The sequence below is a fragment of the Porites lutea genome, chromosome 2 (assembly GCF_958299795.1).
Source record: "Porites lutea chromosome 2, jaPorLute2.1, whole genome shotgun sequence".
In the NCBI taxonomy this organism is placed as follows: Eukaryota; Metazoa; Cnidaria; class Anthozoa; order Scleractinia; family Poritidae; genus Porites; species Porites lutea.
The window spans coordinates 52,347,564-52,364,479 of NC_133202.1; the positions used below are offsets into that span (position 1 = coordinate 52,347,564).

Sequence of the window (16,916 nt, forward strand, 5' to 3'; positions counted from 1 at the left end):
GTGGATTCATTTACTATAAAGCTGTTGTTTTGCCTGTTGGAATTATTTATTGTTTTTAGGCTGAGCAATGAAATATTCCAACAGGCAAATGCAACCACCCTATTTATACTATTTGTACACTTCAAATTTCTTTTTCATGTTGCGGTTTTTGTTTTCATCTATCTTCAAAGTTCACTTTTCTTTCTAGTTTATTTCGTAATGTAATGTTATTATAGTATCACGCTATCCTTCGTGAAGTTCAGGCTTGGGGCTGGAGAGAATCCGGAGAAAGTTAGCTAGGTATAGTTTTATAATTTGAAAAGAAAAGAGAGGCCAGCAAATTAATTTACGAGACCTCATATCAGTAGAAAATCTCTCAGTACTCTCCTTCACAGTGACGACACTAATAACGGCCGCGAAGGAGACTAGCAGGGATCTGGTTCCGAAAAAAAATTGGTATAGGTAATAGCACGATTTGCAGTGATATTTGGCATAAATACCACGAGTGATATTTTAAAATTGTTATACGTAATTTCACGAGCCGTTAGGCGAGTGAAATTTGAGACAATTTCGAAATATTACGAGTGGTATTTATGCCAAATATGCTATTATTTGTTTATACCACAACACGCAAAAGGTTTGTAATTTTCACATATAGGTATTTCAAATTAAGCTGAAATACCACTGCTCTAAGCCAATCAAATTGCAGAAACATCTCACGTAGTACGTAGTATAATGGGAGAAATGAACCAGTGCTTTCCTTCTGCTAAGGTGTCTTGCAACAAATTAGGTTGTAGCAGGTTTAAAGTTTTTGGAGAAAGTAGAGAGTAGTTGTACTTTTTGCAACAAAGAACATGTTGCGCGTTTTACCGGCCCAACTCCGCTGAATGGCGTGATTTCCGCGTACTTTACATTCTATCCAACCAGAAGCCACTGTTCACGCAATTTGCAGCAACCTTTATTTCATGATCAGTGCAAGACTGAGCCAAGATATTCGAACCTGTCTTGCAGCTAATAAGGTTGCAAGGTTTTTTTCATGGGTGGTAAAACGCGCAACATCGCTATTCAACTCGTTTTGCAGCAATGTCTTAAAACAAATTGCAAGTTTTTTGTTGCCCGTTTTACGCGTCCCTTTACTGCACTTTTCATAAACACGTAGCCTGGGACCAGGCTCCGCAGTAGGGAAAAAAGGCAGAAAACGGGGTCAAATAGGAAAAATAACGGCAATCGAAGCGAGCTGAGCGGTATCCTGGGAAAGGGGAAAGGGCAACCCTTTCCCCTCCCCAGACTACCTCTCGACTCGCTTCACTGGCCGATTTTTTTTTTCGCCAACGCCGATTTTTTCTCCTTTTTTCCACAATGTGGAGCCTGGTCCCAGGCTAATATACACGTGAATTCTGAAAATCAAAAGCCAACTGACGTTTGCACTTTTCGCCGCCGTCAATCATCTTAGCGGACCTCTTAGGGAACAAACGTTTACATCAACAGGTTCAAAAGGTCATGGTTTGTTATTTGTGACTGGTGGATTTCGATCCGTTATGTTTGTTTCTGTGTTACAAGGTTCGTTGCTTGTGATCTTAATTGTGATTGACGGCAGCGAAAAACGAAAATGTGAAGGCGGCTTTTTGAACTTCAAAGTCCCGCGTGTTTTTGAAAAGCGCAGTAAGAAACTTTCTTTAATAAGTTTGTGCTTGTGTTATTTTTATGTGCTATGAAGTTCTCTTTTTAAAGTTTACACGAGTCCCTTCGCGGTAGCTGACTGTAAATCGTAGGTAGCCTTTCAGAAAAAATAAACAAACAAACAATGAAAAAAAGAGATGTTAAAATGCGGTTTTCCAGTACCTTACTTTTTATAAGCATTATGAACGAAACTGACACAGCAAGAAGTAACAATATTAGGGCTTGTTTACATGGAGGTGGGGGACCACAGATAGGTGAGGTAACATGTGGCGGGTCACCCCACCTATCATGTAAACATGATGAAATTAAAATGAGAGATTATACGGACAAGCGCGTCACCCACAAAAGCGGGTTACCTCACCTACCTGGGGTCCCCCACCTCCGCGTAAACAGGCCCCAAGGCTCGACACACGGTGCACCGTCAGAATCAGATGTTGCGCCAGTGTCGCTCCAAAGTCGAACTTATTCAATTAGGTTTGGCACATGAAAAGTACGGCGTCTGAACCAGGCCTTGATGGCACTGATTCGTGCACATGGTTAAGCTAGGAGTAAATAAGGCGACTCTCGTTTTTCTCGCTCCTAAACGTTGCAACTTCTGATTGGTTCAGTGTGGTGTTTTATGCGATTGTTTGTGATTGGCTAACTACCGGTAAATAACTTCCCGCCTTTTCACATGCGCCGCTCTCATAGCCTTCGTAGCAAGCGTTTCCATGGGAGTTCGTCGAGAAAGTTAGGACGGGAGCAGAAAATAACTCGGAAACTGGATTTCACAAGTTCAGAGCACTGGGCTCCTTTCACTTTTTCTTGCAGCAAAGCATTGACTATGCTACTCAAAATGTACAAAGAAATTTAGAATGGAACTGCACATTTCATAACTTAGAAACTGTGTGCAATAAGTTATCATCCAGAAAGTTGGTGTGTCCGGACATCTTCCTGGGAGAGACCTGAGCAACCACTAAGTCTTCACATTTTGGGCGGTTACTTACAAGAGAGTTTGCCTGTATCATAAATGGCAAGGAGCTCACTTCCTTCCTCCGAGCTTTCGGTCAATACCAATTTAAGCACTGAGGCACACGTACTAACTCCGCGGTATGGCCAGTACGTTACGCATACGCACAACCATATCACCCAGGCAGGAGCAGTCATGGACAGCTGTTTTGCCGTTATTTGGGCTCATCAGCATAGCACAGCCCATCAGACCTCTGTTTAGGCAAAGCCGTCTTCAGACCCTTGGTCAGCCGGGCAAGTCAAGGTACACAAAACCCAAATAAAACGAAAATAGGAAGTTTGGATCCCAAGAAAAATGCATATCTCTAAGCAGAAATCAACCCAGAAAAATAATTGTAAAAAACATTTTTTTCTTGATGGTGACTTTTATTTATTGCTTGTAACAGACAAAAATTTACAGACGTCGTCCACGACGACCACCCTTTCTTCTTGTACTGTCTGATGGAATGGGAGTAACATCCTCTGTTAAGAAAATCACAACAACATGCAGGATTAACTTAAATCATGTTGCATTAATTACCATATAATGTAATATCATACGGGAAAAATTCCAGAGGGCCAGATGGACATGTAATACAGTCAACTCCCTTTACTGCGGACACTATAAAGACCTCAAGTTAGTGTCCTCATTAGCGAGAGTCCATAACAGTGGGCGTTTATTTCAGTCAAATGTCTGTAGTTTATTTTGCTGGGGATTTAGCTGCTGTCCGTATAATCAAGGTGTCCGTTATAACGGGGTGACTGCAAGGCGAGAGTTGACTGTTGTTGAACTTACTGCTGTTGGGGAAAGTGACTGGGGTACAGCCAGGGGATTCGTTTTAGGCGGGACACAATGTCCACTTGTTTGACATGCAACGTCTGGTAGCTCATAGGCAAAAATATTATTTTTTTATGATTTTCACTGATAGTGCGTCAGTAAACGGATTTTTCTGATGAGTCAATGGAACAACTGGACTGGACATTTAAATTTGTGACAAAAAAGTCCTTTTTACAATTTGAGGAGGGTTATGTTTGGATGGATTTTACATGAAGATAGGGGCTTATTTACAAACTGTTTACCAGAAATTAGGAAAAGGTCATGTATAAACCAGGTCACATAAAAAAAATTAATAATATCAGGGTCCGAAATTGCGCCTTCCTGGTTGCCAATGCGACTACAAATTTAGTCCTGGCGACCAGAATTTCATAGCTGGTCGCCAGCTAGCGACTTGTAAAGCTGGTTGTTATTGTGGACTTAAACGTTCGGAGAAACTGATTAAGAATTGAAACCTCGAAAAGCTATTTGCCAACAGGTGTCTTCCTTTTTGTCCTGCTGATATTTTTTAATTAAAAGGGAAACGAATCTTCCTGTAATAATACCTCCACAACAGCTACGATCAATACGATATGAACGTTTCCAAGCCGCCATTACGAGTAATGAGGCACAAAAAAATGTGGCCTGGTACGAGCAACATGGCGGCTATGTTTCGTGGTTGTTTTGTGGTAGTTATCGGAAGAAAATAGTTTGACAGACAGCTTTCTGTTCCTACGTTCTAGATCAGATGGCTCTACATGTATATCTCCAAAAAGTAATTTGTGGAAAAAATAAGACTTCACTCGTAAACGTACGGTTTCTTTCTGGTATCGGGAGCGGAAGTATTGCAATTTTTAAGCACAAAAACGTCCATACCATGCATTTTTTATTCGTGTTTAAACTTTTATTTGAAAAAAAGGGAGGGGGAATTTTTGGCGACCACAATTTGCCCTCTGGCGACCAAAAATTTATACTTGATCGCCAGTTGGCGCTCGTATTAAAAAGTTAATTTCGGACCCTGAATATAAAACAAACAAAAGAAATCACTACAAATTGTGTTCCTACTCACCAATACGACCAATCTTCATTCCCGATCTCGCAAGAGCTCTTAGAGCAGACTGGGCACCAGGGCCAGGGGTTTTAGTTCTGAATACAGACACAGAAGGTGTCATTGTCAAATAGAAGACAAACAAGTGAAACAAAAAACCATTTACCAGTAAGATGAGAGAAACAACAACAGCAGCAAGCTCAGATTGTGTTTCTTATCACTGGAAAGTCAGCGTATATTAAAGACATCACTGCTTGCTTAGCACTAACAAATTATCTCACCTAGATTTCAATACATTGCAAATACAACATTTTCCAATAATTTGGGGTGACCAGAGGGGTGTGCAATCCTAATCCCTAGGTTGCTATTACACACATGCAGCTAGCCCTCACAGCTGGCAGTTTCTGTTGTGATTTTTTCTTTTGTGGTTCGCAAAGGAGAGTTACAGCCACGCAAAAGCTCCTTGCCCCTTCCCCCATCGTTTTCTTTTTCATCCTTGGTTCAGCTTTTGCCCGGCTGACTATCTTTTTTACGAACCACAAAAGAAAAACCACACACACACAAAAAAACACCAGCTACGCAGGCTAATGCGCACCATGTGTGTAGCCAGCATTTGTTTGGACTTCCACTTCAAATGAATGGAATGCAAAGAATGCAATCTACATGTATTCATGCACATTTGGACCCTTTATCGTCACGTAAAACTTGCTCAAAGCACAGTGTTGGAGCCAGTGTATTCTGACTTTTGATCAATCACCCCCTCATTCCCTAACCTTTGGTTACTGACTAGTTTATAAATATTTTGCTCAGTATCTGGAAGTCAGGAAGGCATTTCAAAGTAATGATGTCCTCTAGGACTAACCTGTTACCACCAGTTGCCCTAAGTTTGATGTGCAGTGCTGTGATGCCAATTTCTTTGCACCTAACAGCTACATCTTGAGCAGCCAACATGGCAGCATATGGGGAGGCCTGGTACAAAAATTCAGCATGACATGATTAGAACCAGCCAGTGCCGCAGACATAATTTAACCCAGATAAGTAACCTCTACAAAGCAGCACTGATATCCATGTTCTGGTCCCCCAATGTAGTCAACAAATTACTGTAAGAGCGTTTCGAATTTCCTTTCCTCTTGAAAGGCAAATGGACAATGGTATTTTTAACAGGCCAATCATGGTGCGTACTCAAATACTGGTTTACAAGTGGGAGCCTAGAACAAGGATTTCGGCGCTGTTTTGCAGACGGACTTAACCAGAGTTTAGTTTCGTCTGCAATGCAAGCTAGATTAGAACAGGACCAAATTTTAAAAAAATATCTAAAGCTAAACATGCTATTCAATGGATTAAAAGTATACACTGAATGGTGATTTATTTGGTGGATTTTACTGTCCACCATTCGAGTAGACAGGTCTTAAAATGTTAATTTGTATTTTGAGAGAAACACTTGACAGTGAAACATATCAAGTACAGCTGTCCAAAAGCCATTTATTACACTCGGAGAACTGCAAATAATCTCTCTTTCTTTGAGTCACATGTCTACAAGTCAGCATGTTGCTTTTAAGTCCAATCACATTTGGCATAAATACCACTCCTGACATTTCAAAATTGTCTCAAATTTCACTCGCCTAATGGCTCGTGAAATTACGTATAACAACTTTGAAATATCACTCACGGTATTTATGCCAAATATCACTACAAATCATGCTATTATTTGTTTATACGACTACCCACAAAAGGTTTGTAATTTTCACATGTAGGTATTTCAAATTAAGCTGAAATACCACTGCTCTAAGCCAATCAAATTGCAGAAATTTCTCATGTACTAGTATAATAAGAGAAACACTTGACAGTGAAACATATCAAGTACAGCTGTCCAAAAGCTATTTATTACACTTGGAGAACTGCAAATAATCTCTCTTTCTTTGAGTCACATGTCTACAAGTCAGCACATTGCTTTTAAGTCCAACATTTAAAAAAGTACAACAATGTGATTGGACTCAAATAAGAAAAATAAACCTCTTTGATAAACACTGCTTATTTTAGGCAAGAAATTAGCAGGTAGACTTATATTAATGCCATATAAAGGCAACAACACTGTTACTTCTTTGCTATGACAACCCACATAAGCTCAAGTACAGTCGTTGCATCCACTTGGTCCCTATTGAGTTCACTATGTCTCACCTCATCACGATCAGCCTTCACCTTCATTCCTCCTGTAACTCGTACAACTGTCTCCCTAAGAAATATAACAAAATTGTAAATCAAAGAAGAAATAGCTTCAAGAAAAACTGCAACTTAAGCCAAGCTCAGTCTCTTGACTTGTATACGCAGTTACTTGCTTGTAGTTCTTCACAAAGTGTTGTTGCAATAGCTTGCTATTTCCCATTAATTATTTTTGTGTTTTGGTTTTTCCCATCCCTCCCTCCCTCTTGAGGTAAGGGCCAGGTAAGTACTGGTCGGTAAGTATACCACTGAATTGTTCAGTGTGACGGTTCCTGGTGGGGACTGCTTGCAGGGTTGCCATGGATACCCCCTCCTCATGCTAGAGCATTGCCTGGTTCCACCAACTTTGTAGACACCAGCGCCCAAGCTCATCTATTGGTGATGAGTTTAAATGGGCTATATAATTATGCTCACTTTTTCAATTCACATTAATAAAATAAAAATTAATGCTACACTTACTTTCCAGACAGATCAGTGATGTGAACAAAGGTGTCATTAAATGAAGCAAAGATATGAGCTACAGCAAAAACATCTTCACCTTCACTGGCCTGAAAATTTCAGAAAGTTTAATAGTTTGAGACCACACTGTTGTCTATTGTAATGGTGAAACGATTTTACTTCCCACTTACATGAACAACAAAACAACACAGAGTCATAAAAGGGAATTAGAGCTGGATTGGGCATGAACAGTCAAAAGGAGATGCTCTGTATAATGCCGAAGATGCCATACCCTTAACATGTATGCCGCACACGGGCTGTGTTGGAGCAAAAATAAAGAAAGTTTAAAATTAACTGAAGCCTTGCTAGCTATTTTGAAAATTACTGAATTCAATGGCACTGCCACAGTAAGCGCATTATCGACATTATTCTCGCCGCTTACGAGGAGAGTTTTTTTTAACAATATCTCAAAAATGTAACCAGCTTATTTAAAGATTGACTGGAGTTCGATTGAGGAATTATAAAATGAGGAAACCATTAAATTAATTTCAAGGATCACAGGGGACTTACAACAAATAACTGCATTTCTGAGTCCAGTATCCGGTCGAGTTAGAAAAGCAAAAAGTACAAGATAATAAAACCCTCTAAAGGATATAAGTTTATGGTTGTACCTGAGGACCGAGGGAAATATTTTGTTCTCCACCTTGCTGTTTTTGACCCTTCCTAGGAGCCATACTACAGAATTCCGAAAAAAAATAACACATCAGTCATATAAAAGGATCAATGCATTTTTATTTCACTGGGTTTGGGAGTCGGATGCTCAATATTTGAGGTAAAGATACATGTGATTCTACATAAACATTACTTTCACAAACCTGAAAGTTTCCCGAAGAGATCGAAGAGGAAGAACCCAGGATGCTTTGCGCCAAAAATGTTATCTAGCGCCTGCTCTTTTGGCGAAAACCGCAGACAGCATTGAGAAAGAAATTTTTCACACGGAGGGTACTGGGTATCACCCGTAAAACTGATGCCCAAATTACCTTAAATTACCGGGTATCACCCTTCAAAGTACGTACTATAGTACGACTAATAAGTGCTGTAAAGGATTGTGCAATATGATGGATAAACGTGGATGTAATTCACCTTTATCCCTCATATTACACAATCCGACTCAGTACATTGAGGTTAGGGCAAAGCAGTATTTAATGAAATTCAAGTTCGCTATTACGATCAGGACACTGCAGTGAGAAGGAGCGAACAGCTTATTAATGTGACTAATGTTGATGAGCAAGATCATCACGACGATTACAACGTGGATGCAGGTGATTGTGCTGAGGATTTCGATGTCAGCGATGAGCCAGCAATATCTTCATCTGTAAGCTTAAATACTCGTCATTATGAAAGACTGCAAAGAGCAGAAGATGCATGGGCTAAGTTACGGCAAGCTGCTCTTTCGACCACTTTCCAGAAAGAAGGTTCGTTTGTAAACAGCAGCAGGTGTCACTTCTGTGACTCGGAAAGTGGCATTTGTCGTTGCTTGGACTGTAGTGCAACAGCAAAGTTTTGTGAATTTTGTGCTACATCGATGCACACCAAAGTAAATATTCTCCATCGTGTGGAAATTCTTAAGGTGCGTAAGTTGGTCTTTTCCACAACACAGTAGGTTCGTACCTGCTAGACTCTTAATTAATCTGCTTTATTTGTAAAGCTGATGTTTATAAGCTTAAAATAACCCCAAGATTTTATTTGTCATTTTTCATCTTTCAACTATGTTGTTTGTCAGTTATAACAATGTCTTTTATTCACCAAATGTTAAAATTTGCAGTAGCAGGTTTTGCTTGTAGATCCTTAAGTTATGTGAGTGAGAAGCTCATGGTTACCTTGGTTTGTTTTTTTTTAGTATTAATGAAGCTATTATATTGTGCTTACAAATGTAAATTAATCACTTTTGACCACCTTGCCAGTTCAGAGAAGTTTCTCTGAGAGCAACATGTGTATCACTAAAATTTATGATCATGCAGGGGAGTTTTAAATTAATTCAACAACAACAACAACAACAACAACAACTAAATTGAATCGCTTAGGTTTATTAATTTATTTAAACACCAAAAGAAAATGACCTGTTAGTAAATTAATGTTTGAATTTTTATAAGTGCCATATACTATCATGACTTATTCTTATTCTAGGAGAACATATATTTGATTAATTATTTATTTATGTACTGGACCATAGAAGAAAACTGCAATATTATTTTATCGTGACCAACAGTTAACGAACAGCCAACCTGACCATGGGCCAACTGTTTATCAACTGTCGATCAACAATTGGTCGACCGATGTAGATACAATGCATACCATGGGTATGAATTGTCATAAAAGCACTTAAATATATTAGCCTGTTGTTTGGCTACTTGGATTTTAGTTTTCTCTGATTTAATGTGGTGCCTATAGGTAAATGTATTATCTTTGACATGCATGCAATGCCAAGTGTTTATAATAATATGTGCACTGACCTGACTGCAATTGTTATTTAATAATTACTCATATAGCATGAACATCTAAAAAGAGTGTATCCCTTTTGTTTTTTCTTTCTTTCAAGATTTCAAGTGGTTGTCGCTGTTCAGTTTTGCAGTTGTGACCCTGATTTTTTACGTCTACTTAGGTTCAATTTTTGGGGTGCTACACCAACAAAGCCGGAGTTGGCATTCACAATGGATTTGATGAAGTTGCTGCACACCCTTAATCTTGAATGCCAAGTGGCTGTAAAAGACTTTTGTTCTGCGATTCAGACCCCTGTTGATGATATTATATCCTTTCTGGTATTAGATAGTTTAAAAATTATGAAATTATTTTCTCCTTCACTTTTAAAAATTGTCATATTGTCTATCCTGTGTCAGTCAGACTATATATACAGTTATACCTTACTTTCTTTTAGCTAGTTAATGAATAATATTTAGCAAGATTTTTTTTATTTACTACTTTGGAAGCAGAGGAAAATATATCCAGTTATTATTGCCAGTCTCGAAGAGTTCAGGTTAGTAATAATTAAGACTTATTTAATATATTATTATAGCAATACACTATAATTATTTCCCAATATATATTATTCAATGAAGTGTAGGTGGCAATGTGGATATTTAGCAAGCTGCATTTGAAGTGCTAGGTTAGGTGAATAGTATTGTTTTAGTATGTACACACTGTACTAAAACAATTAGATGATTTATAGTTGAGCTCACAAAATGATGATTTTCAACTCATTTATTGCTCAGCCAATGTTTTACATGTTTAATAATCTAGCTTGCTGATAAATAAAACTTTTGAAGGCATTAAGTTGCATATTTTCTTGAAACTGAGTTGTGAATTAATTCTTTCTGTACATTTGAATTCATTCTGTTTAGGACCACAGCCCCACAGCCATTAATTGCCACCTTAATTGATGAACAAATACGTCAGCTTAATAAAGTATAAATTATGCAGTCAAGCATATTTGCATTTTTAAACAAACACTTTTCTTACTTGTGTCTCATCGGTAAATTTAGTTCAAACAAACAAAGGTAATCCTAAAATAGCCCATTTTACAGTTGCAGGTGAAACCAAGGCTGGAGTTGACCTTGTTTTGATACAGCCTTCCTGCTTTATTATGTAAATCATGTCTTTCTTATCCTAACTAGTATTTTTGAAGCAAAATTTACATTAGAAAAGGATTGAGGTTTTTATCAAAACAAGGTCAACCTCAGCCTCACGTTCACTCAAAGGCTAGGACACTAAGCACACAACTGTAAACTGGCCTATTCTGCCTTTCAAACAGAATTTAATCGCCATCTTTGTGAACATCTGGATCACAGCTTCTTCATAATAAATATGGTAGCAGAATAACCGATGTGAATAAGCTCTGGCTATACCAAGTAATGATACTTACTGTAGTTGATATTTTTATGTCACAGCTGGTCAAAATTAAATTCAGTTTAATTTTCTTTTTAAACTATTTAACGTTAATGAGACATTTACCAGTGGGTAAATGCAGTTAATGGAGCATGAAGCCCCAGGGGGGTAGGCCGAGAAAGCCTGCCCCGTCTTAGGCTCGGTGATATCTTGAAAGCCTGATTCATTAAATGAAAGCACTCTATTCTTTAAGGAGAAAACAAAAGCTTTTCATGGCTAGAACCTCACTAATTTGTCGCATGTTTGTCATCGTGTATTTTCTTAGCTTCGCAAAGATTGATCCCTGTTTTCAAAGCCCTATTCAGAGCTATTCATGGCTAGACCTTAATCATGATAAGTTGAGATAGTTTATAGTACAACTGTGCCTACTGGCCGTACTTTGAGACAGTGTCTGACTATAAAGCTTTGCCAATGCCACTCCTAGTCATTATTTGGTTAGCTTGCACGAAAGCAATCATTTAAAGTAGTTTTGTTACCCACCCTCCCTCCCTTTGGAGGAGTTGTTGTTTTGTTATATCTCAATAAATTTTGGTGGGTCACTCCCTGTGGTGCGGTTAAGTCTGCGTTGCGACTTCCCCCAAGCTTTTGACATTGCTTGTGTCTTGCCATCTTTTGAGCTATTCCTTTGCCTTAATCTTGTCTGATCCAGCCCGTGTGGCGCTGGGGAGATAAGAAAGGCCCTGCCAAGATTCTTGTCCTACCCCGCGGTAGTGGGGCGATAAGTAAGGCTTGTGTTATTTTGTGCGCGTAACCCGAAGTCGCTATAACCTGCCACAGGGCTGTGTCCCCCCCTTATTACGCCATCATGTAGTTGTTGTTTATTTAGCCTGCGTGCGTCATTTACTTGCGTGACGTTTGCATGCGTATCTTACAAGCGGAATAGTGACATTAATTCTCAGTATTCTGTCGTCTCCTACACGTGTATATAAGATTCTATATCATTTGAAGGTTAAAAAAATTTCACCTAAATTCAATTTTGACCTGTTAGATATATACGTGTACTAACATGGCTTTTAATAAGTGAATTAGAGCTGATTGGTATAATAAGTGCATGCTAATAACTGGGAGATGTTTTATTTTTAGAATATATTCCCACCGACTTTCTTCCATGAAGTTTGAAACATCAGAGAGAAATGAACTGGATTGTATGGCTTGCTCTGCTTGTCCAGAGGTATTAGGTTGTGTTATAATAAGGCAGTGCAGGTGTTGAATTCCTGCTGGGTCTTTTGGTCATTTAATAACAATCCCAGAGGCCCCACTCACATATTTTAATGACGGGGGGGTCCGACAGAGGTTCATATTTTATACCCAAAAAAATCCCACCTTCAGAATTTGTCTACCCAAAAAATCCCTACTTTTTTTAGCATACCCAAAAAAATCCCTCAGTGTTTTTGCATCAGCAAATTTTATTATTTATCTTCTGAAAAGCTAAAACATGCCAACTTCAACTTTGGTTTTGGTCAAAAACAAAACTATAAATTGCGCTTATGTTTTTTTTGATTTGAGCTGATGAAAAATACAATACCCAAAAAAATCCCTCCGTTGTTTTCGCGACCCAAAAAAATCCCTTTTGGCCAAAATGTCAGACCCAAAAAAATCCTTCGGACCCCCCCGTCATTAAAATATGTGAGTGGGGCCCCTGGGATAACAATTATACACTTCAGTAAATTGTTTCACACCTTGCATCTGCAGATTTCAGGAACAGAAAAATTGCACTCTATGAGAGGAAGAGAATAGAGACTAGTCGCATTATGGTCCTTGAACATAATTTTTATTCAATGAATCCATCATCCATAATCTGAAACGTTCGTGCACTTTACTGAGCTGCCGATTGCCCGTTTTTGGGGTGTTCCCCTTTTTTTTATGGGATATAATTATTTAATAACTGCAAAATCACCAGGCAGTCCAAATGAATTGTTGAGAAATCTCTGTTTTCCTCCACTAGCTATATTTCTTCGTGGAATATCGGGACAAATACGCTGGCCCCCATTTCGTGAAGCATTGCGTTAAAACGTCTGGTCCTTGAGTGAGTTGCTACGTAATGAGACCCTATACTTTCATATAATATTCTGTATTTTTTTGGGCTGCCGTAAATTGAAATTGTTTGCTTTTCACTTCAGTTAATGGATCATGCAGCATGTTCAATTGATTCGCTCGCCACTTCGATGAGCCACTCGGACAACACACGTGTATTACTTGGAATATTTTGTTTTATTTTATTTGCAATGACTAATTAAAAAATCATTTAGCCTAAATTGAAATACATGTCTCTACAAATCTTTAATTATTTGAAAATGAAGGAAATAGAATGGGAACAGTACAAACTATTTGTCTTAACTCAGTGATCCGGCGCAAAAATAATCAGTTCGTTTAAGATCACACTACTACCACAAGGATTATAATTTAGTCTATATTAAATGTACGTTTACGGACTACACATTACTGGGAGCCTATATCATATTAATTAAAATTTCTGAAACGTTGACTTCAGGCTCATCTAAAATAACAGGGCGCTTTTCCCTGGGTTTAACGAGGGACATACTAGAGGGATATACAAGGATATAATCGAAGGTGGTATCAAACCCACCTCATTAATACAAAAAAGCGTTTGTTTCTAGTTTGCCTATTGAATTACCGTGACGTTATTAAACTCAGAAATGTTTAGCATAATCTTTGATAAATTAGAACACTTAGTTATATTCTATGAACTTAGCAACAGCTGTTAAAGTAATTCGATCAGGCTTTTCACAAATTAGATAAAAACAGAAAATGAATTTAAATTGACCGAATGGTACATGCTGTGTTTAGCAGTTAACATGTAGTATTTTGTGCTTCCTGAGCATCCTTTTATCACATATTCCATTTTCCTATTTGTTCTTACTTATTTTGTTCACGTTTTTTTTTAAGGGGGCCTCGGAAATCCCCTCATTTGATGATGATAAAAGATGTTAAAAAGTCCGGTCTGAAGAATTTCTCGTTTAATCTTCGTCTTCATCATCATCATCTCGTTCTACATGACCATGACCCCAGAACAAACGCTCGGCTATTTGTCGCGAGCAGTCTTCCATAATCATGACGACATAGGGCCTGTTTACGTGGAGTGGGGGACCCCGGTCTAGTGGGGTTGGTTTCTTTTGTTTTCACGCTCTAGGGGACAAAAAAACAAAAGAAACCTACCCCACTAGACCGGGGTCCCCCACTCCATGTAAACAGGGTCATAGACTAGGGCCTGAAATGACAAATAAGAGATTTAAAAAATTACGACAATTAACTTAATAATAGTTTTAATTCTCAAGGGATCAGAAGTGTTTAATTGAACAAACTAACCTCAGGAACTAAAACATGTAGGACGTAGTTCATCATGCGTGTGTTGGAATCGTTGAACCCGGACCAGTTCTCAGACACAATCCCTTTTATGTCGTTTGTGAACCTTCGCATCTAAAGTGTAAAAAGGAAGGTAAACCAACAATAAGAATTAATCATACGTTTACGAACGAAATTCGTTTTTATTAGAGTAAAAAGTCTTTTAAAACATTGTTAAAATGAAGCTGCAAACGTGAGATTTGCCCGGAAGAGGGTTAGGGACAACGCTGAATTCACTAGTCACTACTGAAATGAACAGTCACTACTGAAATGTAGTAGTTACGCTCTCCGGTTGGCTGTGCTGAACAGAGTACCTCTGAGGCTACTTATATTTCCATCCTTGATGTTCTTGATGTAGTTCTGTGAACAGTCAATAAAGAGAAAATAACGACATTGATGTCGTTTACAAAGTAAACGTAGATAATAGATTACATCTTATAAAAATAAAATAATAAAAATAGGAGTCAAGAAGATGCGGAAACAGCGAGCCACTGGTGGGTAGCAGATGTTACCTTTAAACCTTTTAAGTCAGGACTCTGCATGAAAGACATACGGGATGGGTAATTCCTGTTTGTAAACAAATCAAACAATTAATGTTGTTAATGAAAACAAGGTCACAGTCACATCTCCAAGTAAGTAAAAAAAAAGGCGAATTTCTTACTTTTAATATGATTGAGACGGCCTTAATACCAAGCTAGAAAGGAACAAATTAACTCGAGGGTTATCAGCTGTAGGTATTGACAATCATTCATAACATCTCTGATAACACATGCTAAAGAAAATAAGGCTGCAAGGGGAAGCAGAATGTCGGATTTGAATAAGCGCAAATTATAGAATACTTACAATCGATTGATCTGCCGTTTGTTACATCAACAATTGTAATCTCCAGGAGGAGCTTTACTTATTCCGACACAATCGAAATGAAACCATTTCTTGCGCTTCTCGCAAAATATCCAACTCCTGGTTCTTACTTCCTTTCCTTTTGCCTGACAAATAAAAGCCTCACACTTATCACCTTCCTCTTCACTCTGTTGTCTTCTTTTTCTTTTTCTCCTGCTCAAAGCAGCGCTGGACGAGGATGCAATGGCTTGAACGGTAGACAAGAGGAGGAGGGAGGATGGATTAGAGGCTACATAAGAGGTGGTTGATCTTGTTATTCTACGGACAGAGGAGGTGGGTCTTGTTGCTGTAGATGTGATTGTGTTCGATGTTGTAACTAAGGTTGTTGTTGCTACTTCAGGGGCCGACGACGTTACCGATGAAGATTGGTTGTGTGTAGTAACTGAAGAGGCTGTTGTTGCTACTTCAGGGGCCGACGACGTTACCGATGAAGATTGGTTGTGTGTAGTAACTGAAGAGGTTGTTGTTGCTACTTCAGGGGCCGACGACGTTACCGATGAAGATTGGTTGTGTGTAGTAACTGAAGAGGTTGTTGTTGTTACTCCAGGGGCCACCGACGTCGCTGACGAAGATTGGTTATCTGTAGTAGCCCTAGGTGCCAATATTGATTCAGTTCTGACTGCCAACAGAACCTTGTCAAAAGTCACTCGCACCTACACATTTCCACATAAAATGATAAATAATACATCAGAGTAGGCAGTGGCACCTGAGTGGGCATTCATCTACTGAACCCAGACTGACCCAACCAGACAAAGCAAGTTTACTTGGTTTGTTTGCATTATTTTGTACAAGATAGAAGAAAAACAAAACTAAAACCTAAAAAGCAAATGAAGGAAGAGAAGTAGAAAATGTGAGAACAAACTATGAGAAAAGAAAGTAAAACGCAAAGTAAGCAGCTATAAATCCCAAGACAACCCTGGCCAATGCAAGTTTGCGTCACAGCAATATGGCAGATGTTATTGCGAAAAGGTCTATTGGTGGGAGGCTCTCACCAATGCAGTACTGTTGTCCCAATAATTTAGGGTGCATTTTTTGGGGGGACTATTCCGGAATAAGAATAGACAGACTGTCCGGTTTATGTGGTTTTTTTTGGGCCTTATCCTGTTCATTCTGCTCTCTATAGTAGAACAAACGAAATAAACAGAATACGGTTTACTTGGAATACACAGAATATGTGTTTTTTTGGGATTATTTTGGCGCAAAAATTGTGTGCGGCCACCAAAACGTCAGTCCTAGTTGTGTCCAGACTATTCCGAGCATTCGTTGTCAGGTCACCTCTGCAAGAACCATTTCGTTTTCAGAATACACGTTATTTTGGTTACCCTAATTCCTCTTATTCCGTTAATCCTAAACCACAATAGGGATAGACAGAATAGTCCCAAAAGAATTCACCCTTATTATCGTGACAATTTTGTGTTGTAAAATAAGGCAAACAAAGTGAGCATTGTTACTGGGAGATAAAACATTAAATAATAATAATGAACTTATACCACGCTATTTCCCAATGGTTCCGTATCGCCTTACAATCTGATAAAAGAACTAAAG

General features: G+C 38.6%; 1 protein-coding gene across 1 annotated transcript; it reads right to left on the reverse strand.

Annotated features, from left to right (window-relative positions):
* Nucleotides 1-3,012: 3,012 nt before the first annotated feature.
* LOC140927182 (small ribosomal subunit protein uS11) lies at nt 3,013-8,136 on the reverse strand. Its single transcript, XM_073376828.1, has 7 exons — nt 8,042-8,136; nt 7,838-7,901; nt 7,188-7,276; nt 6,687-6,741; nt 5,371-5,477; nt 4,530-4,606; nt 3,013-3,129 (listed from the first exon to the last, which is right to left on the reverse strand). The coding sequence occupies exons 2-7, from the start codon at nt 7,898-7,900 to the stop codon at nt 3,062-3,064; spliced, it is 459 nt and encodes a 152-aa protein (XP_073232929.1). The 5' UTR covers nt 7,901; nt 8,042-8,136; the 3' UTR covers nt 3,013-3,061.
* Between the last annotated feature and the right edge of the window lie 8,780 nt (nt 8,137-16,916).

Coding starts and splice junctions, on each gene's coding strand:
- LOC140927182 (XM_073376828.1), bottom strand. CDS start 7,900: ATGGCTCCTAGGAAGGGTCAAAAACAGCAAGGTGGAGAACAAAATATT. Junction 7,277..7,837: donor ATATTTCCCTCGGTCCTCAG/GTACAACCATAA, acceptor TGAAATTTTCAG/GCCAGTGAAGGTGAAGATGT. Junction 4,607..5,370: donor AGGGCAACTGGTGGTAACAG/GTTAGTCCTAGA, acceptor GTCTGTATTCAG/AACTAAAACCCCTGGCCCTG.